The 21,177-nt window shown below is 41.6% G+C and overlaps 2 protein-coding genes across 2 annotated transcripts in view; one reads left to right on the top strand and one right to left on the bottom strand.

Moving 5' to 3' along the window:
* LOC140719810 (regulating synaptic membrane exocytosis protein 3-like) overlaps positions 1–21,177 on the bottom strand; it is a 387,400-nt gene that overhangs the window by 636 nt on the left and 365,587 nt on the right. The gene's annotated exons all lie outside the window — the stretch shown is intronic.
* LOC140719809 (stromal membrane-associated protein 2-like) overlaps positions 1–21,177 on the top strand; it is a 57,287-nt gene that overhangs the window by 6,125 nt on the left and 29,985 nt on the right. The window contains exon 2 of the mRNA XM_073034707.1: positions 19,014–19,147. Within this exon, the coding sequence (XP_072890808.1) occupies positions 19,014–19,147 (134 nt within the window). The remainder of the gene's footprint in view (positions 1–19,013; positions 19,148–21,177) is intronic.

The raw sequence follows: 21,177 nt of genomic DNA, 5'->3' as shown, positions 1-21,177 counted from the left end.
TTCTTCGTGTAACTACTTGTGTTCAGCTGTTTTCTTGTCCCAATCATTGGGCTATAGGTATGGCCTCTTGATCTTGAGACATGATATGCAAAATGGGAATATATTTTAAACATAAGAAGTTGTGCAGATGCTGGAAATCCAAAGCAACATGCTGCTTGACCTGCAGAGTTACTTCAGCATTTTGTGCTTTTGCATGGGAATAAGTTTGGTGCTTTCTGTGCTGAAAGGTGACAAAAGTTTGAAAACCAATCACAGAGTCTTGAATAGACTGAAGACTTGGTAAATTGGTTTATTATTCTGAATAAACTCTTCTCTGGTTTTCAGCTGTGTATAGGTTATCTATTACTTATACCCAGCTGGGAGCCCACGAAGAGTTATCTGTCATGTACACGGGGAAAGCACTAGATTCTTTTCGGTTTATTATTGTCACATGTACTGAAGCACAGTGTAAATCTTGTTCTTGCATGTCTTTCACACAGATCAGTTCATTACAGCAGTGCACAAAGGAAAGCAATAGAATGCAGAATAACATGTTGCAGTTACCGAGAAAATGCACTGCAAGTAGACAGTAAGGTGCAAGGTAGACTGGGAGGCTGAGTCTGTTTGATCATACGAGAGAACCATTCAGTAGTCTTCTACAGCGGTGTAGAAGCTGTCCCTGAGCCTAGTGGTATGTGTTTTCTGCCTTTTATATCTTGTGCCTGATGGGAGGGGGTAGAAGAAAGAATGTCTGTGGTAGGTGGAGTCTTTGATTATGTTGGCTGCTTTATCAGGGCAAAAAAAAATGTGTTGTCGAAGTCCGTGGAGGGGACGTTGGTATCTCCTGATGTGCTGGGTTGTGTCCACAACTCTGACGTTTCTTGCAGTCACAGGTAGATCAGAAGCCACATTAAGCTGTGATGCATCTGGTTATAATGGTTTCTGTGGTACATCATTAAAAACTGGTGAGGGTCGAAGAAGACATGCCAAATTTCTTTAGCCTCCTGAGGAAGTAGACCCTTTCTTGCCTGTGACATCTGTGTAGTTGGATTAGTGATGAACACTGTTGGGAACTTGAAGCTTGCAACTGTCTTGACCTCAGCACTGTTGATGTCAACAGGAGTGTGTACACCATCTCCTCTTACTGAAGTCAGTGACCACCTCTTTTGTTTTGCTGACATAGAGGGAAAGGTCGCTGTCATGACACCATGTCACTAGGGATGGAATCTCATCTTAATACCACCACACCTTACTATGTTATCACCTACCTGCAGACTGACTTATTGTTATTTGAGATATGGTAGTATCATTTGCAAACTTTTAGATAGAGCAAGAGCAGAATCTGGCCACAGAGTTGAGTGTACAGGGAGGAGAGTAGGGGGGCTGAGGATATAGCCTCGTCCAGTGTTGAGTATAATCATGGTTGGGGGGGGGGTGTTTGCTCTTTCTCCTTGCTAATTGTAGTCTGATGCTCGGGAGGTTGAAGTTCGTTGCATAGTTCTTTCTGGACTTCCCTCATGATATTTGCTTGCCTTTCTCTTCCAACTGACCCATGTCCAATCACCACCATTATCTTAGCAAATTCCATCAAAATGAGCTTTCAAGCCTGGGCTTGTGCTGGCTGTTCTCTAGACGTTATCTGGGTTTATCTGACGTTATCAGACGTTATCAGTGAACAGAATCTGCTTCTCTCAGCTTCATTGAAATGTTAAATGTGATTTTTAATCTTTTACAATTTTGGGAATTTTGCTAGCGCTTTGAGGTATTGAATTCCACAAAGTCGACTTTTCAGCAGAAGGTGACCATTGTTGATACCTGAATGATTTCATCCTCTCTCCCCCCCCCCCCCCCCCCGCCCGTCAGTAGTCAAGTCAACCTTTTGGCCTTGAGTGGTAGTTAACTTAACAATGTTCTAGTTTCTGATTAAATGCCTTGCTGTAGCCCCGATTACTCTTGGGATTTAAAGGCTAAATTGAGTGGCCAGTTGGGTGATTGCCAGCTTCCCTTTTTGGTTTCCTGTTAATATAAATGAACTGTTCAATAGTCATAGCTCTGATGTAATTTTGTATGGTTTAGCATGAGCACAAGTTGCACAATTTTCCTTCAGTTCAAAGAAACAGGATGTTTTTAAAGTTTCCTGTCTTTTAAAGCATAAGTTTTTGCACCTGCGTTGTTGGCTTTGTCTCAGACAATGTTCTCTGTTCTCAGCTGAATTGTTGCAGATTTATTTGCATACTGCATCCAGTTTATTATAATATACAGTGTAACTGCATCTTTGCACTGCTTTCAAGATCCCCAAAAGTACATTGAAATAATTTTGAAGTGTGTCACTTTTAATAATGCACTTTGAAGCTGTCTTTACCTTTCATTTTCTTCATATAGAACTCTAAACCAAGGCTTCCTTTGCCTTCTTGATGCAAGGGTTCACAATGTGCTCTGTCAACATAAGATGGTGAAATTAATCCTATAAACTATAGTGCATGCAGATCTTCTTTCTATTGCAAAGGATTTTCTGACAGATGATAGTGATAGTACGCTACTAGTGCTGTATCGATATCAGATGTATTCTTATCTCTACAGGATCTTCAGACTGGTAAGTTTATGCAACACATGGTTAGTCACCTGTTTCATCATTTTAAAGCAGTTACGGATATTTTCTTCAACATTATTCTGGCTGATTTTTCATCACGTGAATGGTTGAGGTACCCCTGAGGGTCAATTGCTGGAAGTGTATATTTCACCTAGAAAAAATGTTTCCCATTAACTATCGTTTGCCTCTACTTCATTCCACACTCCATCCCTATCTTGTATCAAATGGAGATCCAGGAAATACAAGAAACCTCTTGCAACATTGCATAAGCAATTACAACTATAAAGATGATGAGAGGCATTGATCGTGTGGATAGTCAGAGGCTTTTTCCCAGGGCTGAAATGGCTAGCACGAGAGGGCACAGCTTTAAGGTGCTTGGAAGTAAGTTTTTTACGTAGAGAGTGGTGAGTGTGTAGAATGGGGTGGCGGTGGTGGAGACAGATACGATAAGGTCTTTTAAGAGACTCCTGGACAGGTACATGGAGCTCAGAAAAATAGAGGGCTATTTTTTCCATTTTTAAGGTAATTACTAAAGTAAGGGCATGTTCAGCACAGATTTGTGGGCCAAAGAGCCTGTAGGTTTTTTATGTTTCTATAACTGCAACAAGTCCACATTTCAGCTATATAGGAAAAGCACAGGTTTGCAATCCCTCTGTGACTATTGGAAGTGCTGCTTCTCAAATTCTGTTTGAACTTCTAGCTCCATCCTTCTGCTGTGTGCAAGATCAAAGTATTTGTACGTCACCATATACAATGGATTCCGGTTAATGGGGACACATTGGGACCAGTACATTTTGGCCCAATTAAGTGGCTGCCCCATTTTTTTAAAAGTCTATCCTGAGCCTTGTGGGCTCATCAGGCCAGTGCTTATGCAGGTTTCTGTGGCGTGAAGCAACTGAGAGTACGGGATTTCCCCTCCCCCCCCCCCGGATAGGACGACAGTCTATTGGGAGGTTAACCCCCAGCATTTTGCTGGTACCCATTTTCAGCTGGGTGGACTGAAGCAATGTGTGGCTAAGTGCCTTGCTTAAGGACACAACACACTGCCTCGGCTGGGGCTCAAACTCACGACCTTCAGATCGTTAGTCCAACGCCTTAACCACTTGGCCACGCATCACGCTTAATGGAAATAGTTGAGGTATCAAAACACAAACTGAGTAAGAAATTATGTATTTAAATGAAATGCAGAACAAATTAGAACACTACCAATACACTACATTACTATTAAACAGTATTAGTTCCTAACAGTTATTGATAGAGGAATTATATGGTGGTGTGTTCTTTTGACTGTAAATGAACAAAATCAGCACAGATACAGTGCAAATAATGGGTTGCACCATCATATCCTTTTGACAATTGCATCCTCCAAATCTTCTTTTTCATTGTAACATTCAAGATGATTGTCAACACATCCAAGTTCTTCATAGTTCCTAATTTGCTTAGTAGTGAAATTGTTGCATTTTCACTCCCAGCTGTTTTTCACATCTCCAAGCTTGTTCCAAATTGTCTTATGATTATTTCCTGACAAATATCAGTGACAAAGATCACTGCTTTTTGAACACAAGCACACGCAACTGACACTATTTAAAAACTGTTTAAAAACCAATATACAAAAGAAGGGAAATATTACAAACTAAAAAAAAATACAGGAACAAGAGTTGTAGAGTCCTTGAAAGTGAGTCTGTAGGTTATTGAGTCAGTTCAGGAGCCTGATGGTTGTGGAGTAATTGGCCATCCACTGGTTCTGACGGTGATTTATATGGGGGTTTATAGGTCCGTGGAAAGAAAGCATAGGGTGTCCTCTGGTTTGCTGGAGATCTTTCAGAGCATTGGGTACTTCAGGGCTGGAATGCATCCTGGACTAGGATCTCAGTGTTTTAATTTGACTGACTAGTCGATTTTGAATGTTTTTTGAATAGTATGATAGGCTTGAGAAGCCGTGTGGCTAATCTCGCTCCTATTTTCTTGTGTTTTCATATGTTCAGAAACATTCCATATTTTTCAAGCTGCTTATCATTTTTTTCATGTGTTAGAATTATTAATCCTAAATGTATCCATTCTATTTTGTATTAAGGATGCCAGCCTCACCTTGTGCCAACAGTGACATAATGAGCAGCCAGTCATTTGTCCAATTTTCCTTCAAATGCTCCTATCCATGCATTTGTGACTTCTCAGATTGAATTTATGATACATTTGCATTTTTCCAAGATAATGTTATCTGTCTTTCTTTCTACACCATGATCTATGTTTACATTGCTTCCACCTAGCTCGATTACATGTGTCTTTCTCAATGTTTGTAAATTGTGCTAAAGGCACTAACGTTCTTACGTCACCCACCTGGGCCAGTTCTCAGTGCTCTTACTAAATCTTTGCTTGGTCTCTTGTTTGTTAAGAAAAAGTGTAAACATTCAACTGTGCTTCAAATTCTCTTTGTCCTTTAATCATTTGCTTTTATTTTCTGCTCATCATTGAAATGTTACTAGTGGTACTTCTAGAGGAAGTATGATTAGTTGTGCTCTCTTTGGGAATTATTATGATATAGCAATGTTCCCCAATGTTGTTATCCAGGTTCCTCTGACAATTCCTTTGTATGACAAAAGATATTTAAATCATCCTTAGGGACAGGTGAGATGCCAGAGGATTGAAGGATAGCTAATGTTGTTCCACTGTTTAAGAAATGCTCTAACAAATAAACTAGGAAGTTATAAGCCAGTAAGTCTGACATCCGTAGTGAGAAAGTTATGGAAGGTATTCTAAAAAGAATCAGGTGTATGAGTATTTGGATAGACATGACCAGATTAGGCATAGTCAGCATGGCTTTGTGTGTGGTTGGTTGTGTCTAACCAATCTTGTAGAGTTTTTTTTCGAGGAAATTATCAAGAAAGTTGATGAAGGCAAGACAGTGGGTGTTGTCTGCATGGAAATTAGCAAAGCATTTGACAAGGTCCCACATAGAGGGCTGGTCACTCGGCATTCAGGATGAGATAGTAAATTGGACTAGACTTCGGCTTTGCAGATGACACCAAGGTTGGGGGTTTAGTGGACAGCAAGGAAAAATATCAGAGCTTGTAGTAGGATCTGGACCAGCTGGAAAATGGGCTAAAAAATGCCAGATGGAATTTAGCGCAGACAAGTGTGGGGTGTTGCACTTTGGTAGGACAATCCAGGGTAGGTCTTACACAGTGAACAGTAGGGCACTGAGGAGTGCTGTAGAACAAATGGATCAGGGAATACATTGGAAATGGTGGCACATGTAGATAGGGTTGTAAGGAAAGCTTTTGGCACATTGGCCTTTATAGATCAATGTATTGAGTACAGGAAATGGGGTGTTGTATAAGAGGCCTAATTTGGAGTATTGTGTGCAGTTTTGGACACCTACCTACAGAAAAGATGTAAATAATGTTGAATGGTAAGTGCAAGCAGGCATTTCCCACTGAGGTTGGATGGGACTACAATTAGAGGTCATGGGTTAAGGGTGAAAGGTGAAAAGTTTAATGAGAACATGAGGTGAAACTTCTTTACTTAGAGGGTTGTGTAAGTGTGGAATGAGCTGCCAGCGCAATGTTTACATAGGTACATGGGTGGTAGGGGTATGGAGGGCAATGGTCCTGGTGCAGGTTGATAGAAATAGGCAGTTTAAATGTTTTGGCACGGACTAGGTGGGCTGAAGGGCCTGTTTCTGGGCTGTACTTTTCTGTGACTGTACAACAGGTGCTTATTCTGAGGAAAAATTACTAAATATGCTGGAAATCTCAAATAAGTCCAAAAAATGCTGAAACTGTTTATCAGGCAGAATCTGCAGAGTGAGCGAAAGCAGATGAGGGTTTAGAAATGGCATTGATCAAAAACATAATTCTTTCTTTTGATGCAGGTGTCATCTGATCTATTTCTAGAACTTTCTGTTTTGTTTTCACTTGGTTTAAGCTATGTTATGAAAATATATAAAACCCTCATTTTGTCGCTGACTTGTTTGGCCAGGGCATGTAGTTTGTGCAGTAACTGGCCAGTTCACAAAGATTGTGTTGTTGAAGGATTTTTAAGTAACAAATTTACATTTGAGGATTATCATTATTCACTGTTCACTTGACTGTTTTTCTGTGGAAACAGTTCCCTTCACATTATTGATTATTTTGTGATTGTGGGAGATTTTAATTTTCCACACGTAGACTGGGAAGCCCATTCTGTAAAAGGGCTGGATGGTTTGGAGTTTGTAAAATGTGTGCAGGATTGTTTTTTGCAACAATACATAGAGATACCAACTAGAGAAGGGGCAGTGTTGGATCTCCTGTTAGGGAATGAGATAGGTCAGGTGACGGAAGTATGTGTTGGGGAGCACTTCGGGTCCAGTGATCACAATACCATTAGTTTCAATATAATTGTGGAGAAGGATAGGACTGGACCCAGGGTTGAGATTTTTGATTGGAGAAAGGCTAACTTTGAGGAGATGTGAAAGGATTTAGAAGGAGTGGATTGGGACAATTTGTTTTATGGGAAGGATGTAATAGAGAAATGGAGGTCATTTAAAGGTGAAATTTTGAGGGTACAGAATCTTTATGTTCCTGTTAGGTTGAAAGGAAAGGTTAAAAGTTTAAGAGCGCCATGGTTTTCAAGGGATATTGGAAACTTGGTTTGGAAAAAGAAGGAGATCTATAATAAATATAGGCAGCATGGAGTAAATGAGGTGTTCAAGGAATATAAAGAATGTAAAAAGAATCTTAAGAAAGAAATTAGAAAAGCTAAAAGAAGATACGAGGTTGCTTTGGCAAGTAAGCTGAAAATAAATACAAAGGGTTTCTACAGTTATATTAATAGCAAAAGGATAGTAAGGGATAAAATTGGTCGCTTAGAGAATCAGAGTGGACAGCTATGTGTGGAGCCAAGGGAGATGGGGGAGATTTTGAACAATTTCTTTTCTTCAGTATTCACTAAGGAGAAGGATATTGAATTGTGTAAGGTAAGGGAAACAAGTTGGGGAGTTACGGAAACTATGACAATTAAAGAGGAGGAAGTACTGGCACTTCTAAGGAATATAAAAGTGGATAAATCTCCGGGTCCTGACAGGATATTCCCTAGGACCTTGAGGGAAGTTGGTGTAGAAATAGCAGGGGCTGTGACAGAAATATTTCAAATGTCATTAGAAACGGAGATGGTGCCGGAGGATTGGCGTATTGCTCATGTGGTTCCATTGTTTAAAACGGGTTCTAAGAGTAAACCTAGCAATTATAGGCCTGTCAGTTTGACGTTAGTGGTGGGTAAATTAATGGAAAGTATTCTTAGAGATGGTCAGATATATAATTATCTGGATAGACGGTCTGATTAGGAACAGTCAGCATGGATTTGTGTGTGGAAGGTCATGTTTGACAAATCTTAATGAATTTTTTGAAGAGGTTACGAGGAAAGTTGATGAGGGTAAAGCAGTGGATGTTGTCTGTATGGACTTCAGTAAGGCCTTTGACAAGGTTCCGCACGGAAGGTTAGTTAGGAAGGTTCAATCGTTAGGTATTAGTATTGAAGTAGTAAAATGGATTTAACAGTGGCTGGATGGGAGATGCCAGAGAGTAGTGGTGGATAACAGTTTGTCAGGTTGGAGGCCGGTGACTAGTGGTGTGCCTCAGGGATCTGTATTGGGTCCAGTGTTGTTTGTCATATACATTAATGATCTAGATGATGGGGTGGTAAGTTGGATTAGTAAGTAGGTGGCGTTGTGGATAATGAAGTAGGTTTTCAAAGCTTGCAGAGAGATTTAGGCCAGTTAGAAGAGTGGGCTGAAAGATGGCAGATGGAGTTTAATGCTGATAAGTGTGAGGTGCTACATTTTGGTAGGGATAATCCAAATAGGACATACATGGTAAATGGTAGGACATTGAAGAATGCAGTAGAACAGAGTGATCTAGGAATAATGGTGCATAGTTCCCTGAAGGTGGAATCTCATGTGGATAGGGTGGTGAAGAAAGCTTTTGGTATGCTGGCCTTTATAAATCAGAGCACTGAGTATAGGAGTTGGGATGTAATGTTAAAATTGTACAAGGCATTGGTAAGGCTGAATTTGGGGTATTGTGTACAGTTCTGGTCACCAAATCAAGGGAAAGATATCAACAAAATAGAGAGAGTACAGAGAAGATTTACTAGAATGTTACCTGGGTTTCAGCAGCTACGTTACAGGGAAAGGCTGAACAAGTTAGGTCTTTATTCTTTGGAGAGTAGAAGGTTGAGGGGAGACTTGATAGAGGTATTTAAAATAATGAGGGGGATAGATCGAGTTGACATGGATAGGCTTTTCCCATTGAGAGTAGGCTTTTCCCATTGAGATTAGGGGAGATTCAAACAAGAGGACATGAGTTGAGAGTTAGGGGGCGAAAGTTAAAGGGTAACACGAGGAGGAATTTCTTTACTCAGAGAGTGGTAGCTGTGTGGAATGAGCTTCCAGTAGAAGTGGTAGAGGCAGGTTCGGTATTGTCATTTAAAGTAAAATTGGATAGGTATATGGACAGGAAAGGAATGGAGGGTTTTGGGCTAAGTGTGGGCCAATGGGACTAGTTGAGTGTAAGCGTCGGCACGGACTAGAAGGGCCAAGATGGCCTGTTTCTATGCTGTAATGGTTATATGGTTATATTTTCAGTGGACCTTTGCACTGTGTCAGACCCAGTCTGACACCTTTCACAGAAGAAAATGTGAAGACAACTAGAAATTTAAAAGTTCTCATCATTTTTAAATCCCTCCGGACCTTATCCTTCCCGCCTCTCTAACTGTGTGCAGCCTTGTTTCTCACTAAGAAAATATAAGACATAGGAGCAGAATTAGGCCATTCAGCCTGTCAAGTCTGCTGTTCCATTTAATCATGGCTGGTTTATTATTGTGCTCCACTCCATTCTCTGCCCTCTCCCCACAACCTTTGATGTTCTTACTACTCAACAACCTATCAGTCTCTGCTTTAAACGACTTGGCCTCCATAGCCATCTGTGGCAATGAATTCCATAGATTTGTCACACTCTGGTTAAAGAAATTCCTCACAAACATGAGGAAATCTGCAGATGATGGAAATCCAAGCGACAAGCACATTATGCTGGAGGAACTCAGCAGGCCAGGCAGCATCTATAGAAAAGAGTGAACAGTTGACATTTTGGGCTGAGACACTTAATAAGTACTCTGTTCTTAAGAGATGTCCTTCTGTTGATGCTGTGCCCTCTGGTCTTAGCCTCCCACATCCACTCCGTGTCCATATGCCTTCCTATCTCTAGTTTGCTTATCTCGTTCTTGTCTGTATCAGTAATGGTTCCCTTGGTGGCTTGGGTTTATAACTGTGAAATTTCCCCCTCTACATCTGCCAGTTTCTTTGATCCACCCCCCACCCCAAAGAATCTCTCAGACCTGTGAAACTCTCCATAAGATATCCTATATTTCTCAATTTGCTGATCATTAGTTCTAGTATTTTCTTGTCAGAGTTGGTGTTAATTTTTGTTTGATAATCTTGTGACATTCTGTATAACTGCAAGCTGTTACTCAACTTACTTGTGGAGTCTTTTCATTCTCTGCATCCACTGCCACAGAGATCACTGAGTGGTAGTTTAATCACAGATGAATAGATTCTTCCCCATCTAACACTCAAGCGCTGTTTTGATCAGAGAAGCAGGGCTGAAGAGCATCTGCTCAGCCCGTGTCCTTGTCAGACCTCACTGTGGCCTTGAACATTCTTAGCTAGCCCACATTCCTGTAGTTGAAGATAGGGCCAGGGAAAACCAAGTTGCTTTGAAGATTAATGTTCCAAATCATTAATTGTTTCTAGATGTGCCACTGACCTCAGGTATAGTGTCTGTTGTGTTCCATACGTGAATGTTAGATTGAAAACTCAGCCTAGATTTCTCTCCGTCTGGTTTTGCTTTATGGCGTTAATAGAGTGCAAGTAAGTTCAGTGCTGGGTGGACTGTGTGGACAATCATGGAGACACAGTGTTTGATGCACATAGAATTGATGTTTGTTTCAGTGCAGAATGTCAAAGCATGCCTTCACATTACTTCATATCTGGATCTAACACCTGTGATTTTAGGTCATAATTTTGAGAAAGCCAAAAATACAAAATTTGTTGAATAATCAAAATGTCTTTGTAGGTCTCTGAAGAGTATCCCAAGTTTTGGGAGTGTGGGGTCCGAGTGGTTGAGCTGCATGGAATACATTGGTACATGGAATTATAAAGCACTACAGCACAGAAACAGGCCCTTCAGTCCATCTCGTCTATGCCGAACTGTTATTCTGCACAGTCCCATTGACCTGCACCTGGATTGCTGGATCGTAGCCCTCCATGTCACTCCTACACACATGCCGACTGAGACTTAGATCTAAATCTCTATGTATTGTCTATTAGGTGGAAGCAAGTACATAGAACATAGAATAGTACAACACAGTACAGGCCCTTCGGCCCACAATGTTGTGCCAACCCTTAAACCCTGCCTCCCATACAACCCTCCACCTTAAATTCCTCCATATACTTGTCTACTAGTCTCTTAAACTTCACTAGTGTATCTGCCTCCACCACTGACTCAGGCAGTGCATTCCACAAACCAACCACTCTCTGAGTAAAAAACCTTCCTCCAATAACCTTCTTGAACTTCCCACCCCTTCCCTTAAAGCCCATGTCCTCTTGTACTGAGCAGTGGTGCCCTGGGGAAGAGGCGTTGGCTGTCTATTCTATTCATTTTAATATCTTGTATACCTCCATCATGTCTCCTCTCATCTTCCTCCTCTCCAAAGAGTAAAGCCCTAGCTCCCTTAATCTCTGATCATAATGCATACTCTCTAAACCAGACCACATCCTGGTAGATCTCCTCTGTACCCTTTCCAGTGCTTCCACATCCTTCCTATAGTGAGGCAACCAGAACTGGACACAGTACTCCCAAGTGTGGCCTAACCAGAGTTTTATAGAGCTGCATCATTACCTCGTGACACTTAAACTCTATCCCTCGACTCATGAAAGCTAACAGGCCATAAGCTTTCTTAACTACTCTATCTACCTGTGAGGCAACTTTCAGGGATCTGTGGACATGTACCCCCAGATCCCTCTGCTCCTCCACACTCCCAAGTATCCTGCCATTTACTTTGTACTCTGCCTTGGGGTTTGTCCTTCCAAAGTGTATCACCTCATACTTCTCTGGGTTGAACTCCATCTGCCACTTCTCAGCCCACTTCTGCATCCTATCAATGTCTCTCTGCAATCTTCGACAATCCTCTACACTATCCACAACACCACCAACCTTTGTGTCGTCTGCAAACTTGCCAACCCACCCTTCTACTCCCACATCCAGGTCGTTAATAAAAATCACAAACAGTAGAGGTCCCAGAACCGATCCTTGAGGGACACCACTAGTCGCAACCCTCCAATCCAAATGTACTCTCTCCACCATGACCCTCTGCTTTCTGCAGGCAAGCCAATTCTGAATCCACCTGGCCAAACTTCCCTGGATTCCATGCTTCTGACTTTCTGAATAAGCCTACCGTGTGGAACCTTGCCAAATGCCTTACTAAAATCCTTGTAGATCACATCCATTGCACTACCCTCATCTATATGCCTGGTCACCTCCTCAAAGAACTCTATCAGGCTTGTTAGACATGATCTGCCCTTCACAAAGCCATGCTAACTGTCCCTGATCAGACCATGATTCTCTAAATGCCCTTAGATCCTATCTCTAAGAATCTTTTCCAACAGCTTTCCCACCACAGACGAAAGGCTGACTGGTCTATAGTTACCCGGACTATCCCTGCCACCTTTTTTGAACAAGGGGGCAACATTCGCCTCCCTCCAATCCTCCGGTACCATTCCCGTGGACAACAAGGGCAAAAAGATCCTAGCCAGAGGTTCAGCAGTCTCTTCCCTCACCTCGTGGAGCAGCCTGGGGAATATTCCGTCAGGCCCTGGGGACTTAACTGTCCTAATGTATTTTAACAACTCCAACACCTCCTCTCCCTTAATATCAACATGCTCCAGAACATCAACCTCACTCATATTGTCCTCATCATCATCAAGTTCTCTCTCATTGGTGAATACCGAAGAGAAGTATTCATTGAGGACCTCGATCACTTCCACAGCCTCCAGGCACATCTTCCCACCTTTATCTCTAATTGGTCCTACCTTCACTCCTGTTACCCTTTTGTTCTTCACATAATTGAAGAATGCCTTGGGGTTTTCCTTTACCCTACTCACCAATGCCTTCTTATGCCCCCTTCTTGCTCTTCTCAACCCCTTTTTGTTCCTTTCTTACTACCCTATATTCCTCAATAGACCCATCTGATCCTTGCTTCCTAAACCTCATGTATGCTGCCTTCTTCCACCTGACTAGATTTTACACTTCACTTGTCACCTATGGTTCCTTCACCCTACCATTCTTTATCTTCCTCACCGGGACAAATTTGTCCCTAACATCCTGCAAGTACTCATATCCATGGCACTTCACTGGCTACAGTCTTCTAGACACGAGAAACACCTAGCAACCATTAATCCCTACCCCTCTCTTATTTGATGTCTGAGGAGTAATGATTAAAGCCTTGGTTAGAACACTGCACTCCTGTAAAATGATACATCTTCCATGCTAATCTGGATTATGTGCTTGGAACTTTGGAGTTGATCTGGAAGTTGAACACTTGTGAGTCTAGTACACCGTGCTGATCTGCATATGGGGGTGGGAGGAAGGAGGAAAACTGGATAAGATCTAAACTAGATTTAATAAAAGGATACCACAACTATGAGATCATCTCTGTCGGGAAAAATTGTGGAGGCTGGAAATGGAAGATCAGAGACATTTCCCGAGTTCTTTGAAATTATGTAGATAAACTAATCTTATTTATGGGAGAATACAAAATCAGGTTCTGTAAATATAAAGATACTAACCAAAGATAATAAGGAAACCAGGACTGCCAGGGTTAACCAAGGCTGCAGCTAAAATAATGTAAATAAATTTATGGTGTCAAATCGCCAAAAAAGATAAAAATGCCATAAATTCTCAATCTAACTTATGACGATGCTGAAAATGCTCAGCAGTTGAGGAAGCATCTGTCGAAGAAAGTCAGTCAATGCCCCCTTGATGACCTGAAGAACTTTTGAGCTTTCTTTTGTAAGCATACTGGCCATGATCTTGCACTGAGGCTTTGGTGATCCAGGATATAAAGGTCTGGGGTCTTTGACCTCATCCCTACAAAGGTAGTGTAAGTTTACAGGAGTGTAAAGCTGTCATTGATTGGAAATTGGAGTAATTTCCTTTCAGTTTTAAAATTGTTCTGACACAGGACGTATTTTAGAGAATGCAGTCATGCTTAGATTTAAATCTGTCCATTGTTGGTACGCACATCCACACTACATATATTAAACTAAGGACAAGAAAATCATTTAAACCTGGTGCAAAGTGGAAGTTTGCTCGTCATGTTATGGGTGTCGAGTATGGATGCAATGAAATAATGTAACGGTGGCAGTAAATTGGGAAATGATGAATCAAACTTGTGCTTTGAATATCAGGGATAGTGAGGGGGGGGGAGAGAGGACTGTAATAGTTTAGTACAGATAACCTTTAAATTATGACCAATGGAGATTCATCCTTCTAGTATTCACAAATCACTACCCAGAGGTCTCAGATATATAATACAATTTGTCCTCCAAATCAGACTCAGGTTTAATATCACTGGCTTATGTCAGGAGTTTTGTTGTTTTGCAGCAGCAGTACAGTGCAATACATAATAAAAGCTATAAGTTACAGTGAGAAATATATATAGGTATTACAAAAAGAGAGGAAACAATAGGTAGTGTTCATGGATTCATTGTCCATTCAAAAACCTGATGGTGGTGGTAAAGAAACTGTTTCTGAAACGTGTGTATGTCTTCAGGCTTCTGTACCTTCTTGAATGAGAAGAGGGCATGTCCTTAATGATGGATGCTGCCCTTTGAAGGTGTCCTCGATGCTAGGGAGGGTAGTGCCAATGGGAGTGTACTGAGTTTACAACCATCTACAGCTTTTTCTGATCCTGTACTGCATATGTAGATGTGGTTTTGTATTACTGAAAATCATGATGCAGACTTTTTTCTGGAAATTCCATACCACCATTAAATTGGGGATTCCTGTAATCTTGGTAAAGAACTACGTAAGTATGAAGCAGGAAACTATCTTGAATTACAATTGTGGCATTGGTTTAATCTTGAACCATAATGTGAGGCCTCTCAGAAAGTCAGAGTATCATTTTCACTTTGATATCACTTGGCTGCTAACATTTACCGGTAGTTTCTACGGAAGACTTTCCCAGTGTCCCCCTTTTTAAAACAAACCAAGTGTAAGAATTCCCACTAACCTGGTTGCATCATCTCTGTCCTGCGACTGCTCGGATTGGAGAAGGTGCATGGCACACAGAACGGTGAGATTCCTCAGGAGCACACAGAAACCCAGCAGGAATTTCATTTCCCATACTCCACACCGGACCAGTCCATTAGGCACCTCCTGCCTCAACACTAGACGAGTCTCTGGATCTCCTGTTAGCCTAAGTAACCACTTCAGAACTCTGAACTGGAGTGAGGCAAGTTAAGTTATCCTCAGCCTTATGGGGCTATCTGTGAGAGTGTTTGTGGATGGCCTGAATGGCTTCACACAGATGCTGAGCTTGCATGAGTAGGGTTTCCCCTCTCTACACTGAAGAGGCAATACTGTGCAGCCCAGTTAAACTCCCACCTTTTGTTGTGGACTCATTTAAATAAAAGTGCAGTGTCTGAACATCCTCTCAAGTACAGGCTGAATGTCTTAAATCAAGATCCAAAAGTTAGAACAGTTGGGAATAAATGAAATTAACACCAGTGATTCCTTTTCAATTTCTGGGCTGCATTATCTTCAAACAACTGGTGAGGTCCTCATCTGCCTTCAATAGATATCCCAGTGCTCGAGAGCTGACATGGAAGCTGGGAAAACTGTCTGTGACAGTCGCAGAGATGTTAAACTGATAAATCCTCCTGATAAAGTCCAATGAGTCTGAATGGTTTTCTGAGAGAGATGGTAATGATAAACTAAGAGCCACAAGAGTGGTTTCATCAGCAAACTTAAATGCAGGTATTGGAGATGTTCCTGGCCACACATTCATAAGTATACAGTAAAGCGAGTAGAGCAGGGGACTCCACTGCTTCCTGCAATTGTACTGATGGTGATTGTGGAGGAGATGTTGCCAATTCATACCAACAGGTCTGTAAGTACAGAAATTAAGGATCCAGTTGCAGAGGGAGATACCGAGGTTTAGGTCTTGGAGCTTGGTGATGAGTTTCAAGGGGGTGATTGTGTTATTTAGATTTGGCTTCAACTTACTGTGACTTTGTTAGATTTTAAAAGTTAACTTAGAGCTGGTTGACTGAAAAAAATCTCGCCATAATTTTAATGGGTATCTTTGTTGGCAATGCAAAAACCACAATATTGCATGGAAACGTCACTTTATTCAGTCACAGTCAGATCAGTAGAATATCTGTTGGTTGCATGACAACCGTAAACAAGGCTGTTAATAACAGTCAGAGTTGTGGGATTTCATGCTGCTAAATAACACAAGCGTATCTGTATGAATATCTGTTTATTATAGCCTGGATGGGGGTAGTGGGCAAAAGCTCCCACTACCTATTAAATGCTGTGCACCTCAAATAGGCTTTGACAACCAACTTTGACTCCTGGTCTTCACGTGTGGCTTAGCTACCAAGCCCAGTGGATCCATTTCTACTAACAAGGGACGGGGCAAAGGTGGGTTACTCACACCTTAAAACCAAACACTTTGGTCAGATAGGTCTCATCAGCTGCGTGGAGAGGAAGAGCCTGCTGCATGGGTAACAGCTTGCTCTCCATGTCGTACTAGCTGATGCATCACATAGATAGCTAGGTCACAGCATCCACGGTCGACCTCGACCAACAGAGGACCTCCAATCTGTATGAATTTAATATAAATAAGAGAATGTGTAGGGGCATGCCTGTATGCTGGTACTGAAAATGGGAATGTGGATTTATCATTTTTGATGTAGTTTCTCAGTATGGTAGAGTGAATGTAAGTGCAAAACTGTAATTGGAAGCTACGTTGTATTTTCTAATGCACAAAACTGTGTATTTGTATAGCACCTCTAATGTTCTGAACTGTCTCAAGGTGCTTCATTTTCAAACCTAATGTGACATGGGGATGTTGAGGCAGCTCACCCAAGTGCTGGTCAGAAATTAGTTTTAATATTTTTAAGGGACAAGTGAGAGGTTCACAGGCAAAAAGGTACAAGAGGGGTATTGTAGAGATCAATACACACAAAATGCTGGTGGAACACAGCAGGCCAGGCAGCATCTATAGGGAGAAGCGCTGTCGACGTTTCGGGCCGAAACCCTTCGTCAGGACTCAGTCAGTCTCGGCCCGAAACGTCGACAGCGCTTCTCCTTATAGATGCTGCCTGGCCTGCTCTGTTCCACCAGCATTTTGTGTGTGTTGTTGTTTGAATTTCCAGCATCTGCAGATTTCCTCGTGTTTGTATTGTAGAGATCTGTGGCTTTGGCATCCAGATGATGTGTTTAAAATGAACATCCTGATTCAGTGAATGGTTATAGCATGTAAGGAGGTTATTTGACCCATCAAGTCTGTACTGGCTGTGTAAAAACAGTCCAGTTAGTGCTGTTCTTCTTGACTTCTCCCCATAATCATGAAAATTCTTTATATTTGGACAGCTACCCAGCTTTCTGAATGCTGTGGTTGATTCTGCCTCTAATGTTACCTCAGCAGTGTATTTCAGATCCTCACCCCTTAGCGTATTTTTAAAAAAATTAAAAACTTTCATGTTAGTCTTTATTCTTTTGACCATCACCCTCATTCCTCGTCCCTTTAGTATTGCTGTTTTGCAAATATGAGCACGTTCTCTCTGTCAGCTATCTGAAGGAGTGTAGATATTCTCTCAGATCCTCTGCCCTACAGAGGATAAGATAATCTTCTCCAACCTGTCCATTAAAAGAAAGTTCCTCATCCATGAAGCCCTTTTGGTAAATCTCTCTGCAGTCTCTAAAAACTTGTGCATCCTTACCTTGGAGAACATCATCATACTCCATTCGGGGGGAATAAAACTTTCTCCGATAAAGTTACGTGCTATTTTCTATCTGTGTCACTCCAGCTCCTTTGGTTCCATTGACTTCAGGTTTGCTGACAAACTACCGTAGATTCCGGATTATAAGCCGCTACTTTTTTCCCACATTTTGAACAGCTTTGAACTCTGCGGCCTTTAATCCAGAGCGGCTAATACATGGTTTTTTTTCATGCCGCCTCGTAAACATTTTGCCTCGTAACAGTAGACCAATAAAATTGATGAGTAGTTCACAGAGGTCCAATGAAATTGTACGATAAATCAAGCGCACTTTCACAATTAAATTATTGTAAATCAGTCATTTGTACTCACCCTCATCAACATGGAAAACACTCGAAGAAAAGCAAGACCCGAGCGCGTCAGACCCGAGCGCATTAGACCCGATCGTGTTACGCGAGCGCGTCAGACCCGAGCGCGTCAGACCCGAGCGCATCAGACCCGATTAGACCCGATCGCGTTACGCGAGCGCGTCAGACCCGATTAGACCCGAGCGCGTCAGACCCGAGCGCATTAGACCCGATCGCGTTACGCGAGCGCGTCAGACCCGAGCGCATCAGACCCGATTAGACCCGAGCGCGTCAGACCCGAGCGAAAACGCTGCTTTTAAGTTAAAGGCGATCAATAACTTTTCCTGGTAGGCTGCAGTATATATATTTTTACCAGTCGCTAGGAGATATTGGAATGTTGTTCGTGCTGTTCAGTAAAAAAGTATATGCAACGTAATTTGTGTTACCGATACGTATGTATATTTAAAAGTAGCGGTGCGGCCTAAAATCCGGTGCGGCCTTTACAATTAAAAAATTGATTTTATTTCTAAAATTAGAGCCAGCGGCTTTTAATCAGGTGCGCTCTGTAGTCCGGAATCTACGGTAATTTTGTGGCACCTTATTAAATGCATTTTTTGAAGACCACATATTATATTAACTGATTTTCTTTTGTCAAACTTTTCTTTTAATTTATCAAAAACTATTAAGTTAGTTTGACTCTGTTTTGCATTATCTAAAAGCTACAGCTTGTCAATGTCCATGAGCTTTGCGCAGGCTTTGGTCATTAAGTATACTTTTCCTCAGATAGCCAAAGGTTGTACTGGTGGTGGCTGTGATTGAATGCTTCGAGCACCATGTATTGAACTGCCTGAGGTTGCCAACAGAAGGTGAGGGAAAATATAGAAGGCAGAGAAAGGCATATTAAACTGTCAGCTATCTGTAATATTAGACAAACTTGTTCCTTTGCCCACCTCCATCTTCACTCCTTTTTCATGTTTCTTGTATTTCAATATGTTTATTGCATCTTTTGCTCTCAAGTTTGCCTAAATACTTCTCCAACTTTTCTTGTTGTCTTTTGTAGGACCAAGATGGGCATCCTGGAACCTGGGAGTATTCCTTTGCATTCGCTGTGCTGGTATTCACAGAAACCTTGGAGTCCACATCTCCAGGGTGAAGTCGGTAACTTTGGATCAGTGGACACCAGAACAAATCCAGGTACCCTGTATAGTGTGCATGTTCAGTGCTGTGTGGATGAATGGTATGCGTATGGTTGTAGGTGTGGTGGTGATAGGTAGCATCTCACACGCTTTTACTAACAGTGATAATCTTCAGATTCTCTTCTAGGTTGGCACAAGTGCAATGCTGAGGCAGTGGTTCCAATAAAAAGTGTTCTCCTAATATCCTGGGCCATCGTTTAAATCTGAGCCCAAATCATCAAAGTAGATCATACTATGACCAAAAGAATGCCTCTCTTGTGATGGCCTAAAGGCCTACAATTCAGGTTTTCTGTAATAAATAAGAACTGTAATCTTGTGGAGACACCTCAGAGAAGCAGGTTACTCTGGGTATTTCATTCTGAAGTAATACACCCTACTTGTTCAGGCTGTACACAGCAGCAGGAAAGAAGGAAACTAAATTAAAACCAACAGTCAAACAGGTATCACCACTTCACCCCCTTCTTCCGAATAGAGGTACTTTTGTTGGTAGGAACCCAACGCATATTGTTGATGCAGCCTACCTTGTCGATCAGAAAATAAAACTGATTATTTTGAATGATCAGTTTGAATTCCAATAAACCTGTAGAATTCCTTATAAAGTCTGTAAGTCAGTTGGTCTTTGTATCCTTGGGTGGATTGAGGCATATGGTAAAGCCTTGGCTTGAGCAGTAATCTGTTGAATTTGGGCAGGTTTGGGGAGCTGAGAGTAAATGTAGCCCTGTAGTGAGGTAATTTGGGTGCTTGCACAAGCCTCCTCATCCAGGGAGTCAGTATGGTGTGGTGCTCATATCTTCCACTGCTGGGACTGGCATGGTACTTATTCACCCTGCCTTGTAGTTCCAGTAATCTGATGGTCTGTATAGGATGTACAAGTTCTGATCAAGTGTGTTTCTTCCATTGCTTCACATTCATGTTAAGTCCAGGACAGCAAACTTTGACCAGTTCAGATTCAGATTTATTTACTTAACATATATACATCAAAACATACAGTGATGTCAAGATGACATCAAGTTGTAGTGTCTATTGATATCGTGGCTCAGACTTCGTTTGCTTTTTAAGTTCATACGCTGGGATCTAGGCCTCCACTCTACACTCAAAGGCCAGGGACTTGGATGAGTCACGAAGGACATCCAGAGTCTTGGCCTCCCTAGATAGATAGATAGATAGATAGATTATTCATCCCCATGGGGAAATTCAACTTTTTTTCCAATGTCCCATACACTAGGGTGGTTAATGGAGAATTTGGGGGAAAATTAGTGCCAGAATGGGATTTCTTTATCAGAATCTGAATTAGGTTTAATATCACTGACATGATATGAAATTTATTGTTTAGCGACACCAGTACATTGCAATATAGTAAGTAATGGTAAGTAATGTCTCTATATCTGTGTGTGTATGTGCGTGTATATACGTGTGCGTGAATGTATGTGTGTGTGTGTGTGTGTGTGTGTGTGTGTGTGTGTGTGTGTGTGTGTGTATATATATATAGTGCAAAACAAAAGGGGGAAATGTGAGGTAGTATTCATGGCTGGTCTTTGTCTGTTCAGAAATCTGATGAGTGATAGAAGCTGTTTCTAACACATCGAGTGTAGGTCTTAAGGCTCCTGTATCTCCTCCCTGATGGCATGTCACGGGTGTGATGGATACTGCCTTTTTGAGACATTGCCTTTTGAAGATGTCCTCAGTGCTGGGGAGGCTAGTCCCATAATTGTGCTGGATCAGATTGCAAACCCTCTGCAGCTTTTTCTGATCCTGTGCATTCACCCCTCTAAATCAGACAGTGATGCAACTGGTTAGAATGTCCTCCCAGTATACCTATAGAAATTTGCTAAAGTCTTTGATAACATGCCAAATCTCCTCAAACTTCTGTGTTTTCCTCGACTTCCCCTCCCTGAAGCCCACATCAATTCCTTGATGTTGAGTACAACCACTCAACCAGCTGATCTCAGATGATGACGTCTGCTCATCACCATCTGAGATTTTGCAACAACAGTTGTGTCATTGCCAAATTCATAGATGGCATTTGAG

Source organism: Hemitrygon akajei, chromosome 32 (genome assembly GCF_048418815.1).
Source record: "Hemitrygon akajei chromosome 32, sHemAka1.3, whole genome shotgun sequence".
In the NCBI taxonomy this organism is placed as follows: Eukaryota; Metazoa; Chordata; class Chondrichthyes; order Myliobatiformes; family Dasyatidae; genus Hemitrygon; species Hemitrygon akajei.
Note: the sequence above shows the minus strand (reverse complement) of the source record. Positions and strands in the feature narration are given on the sequence as shown.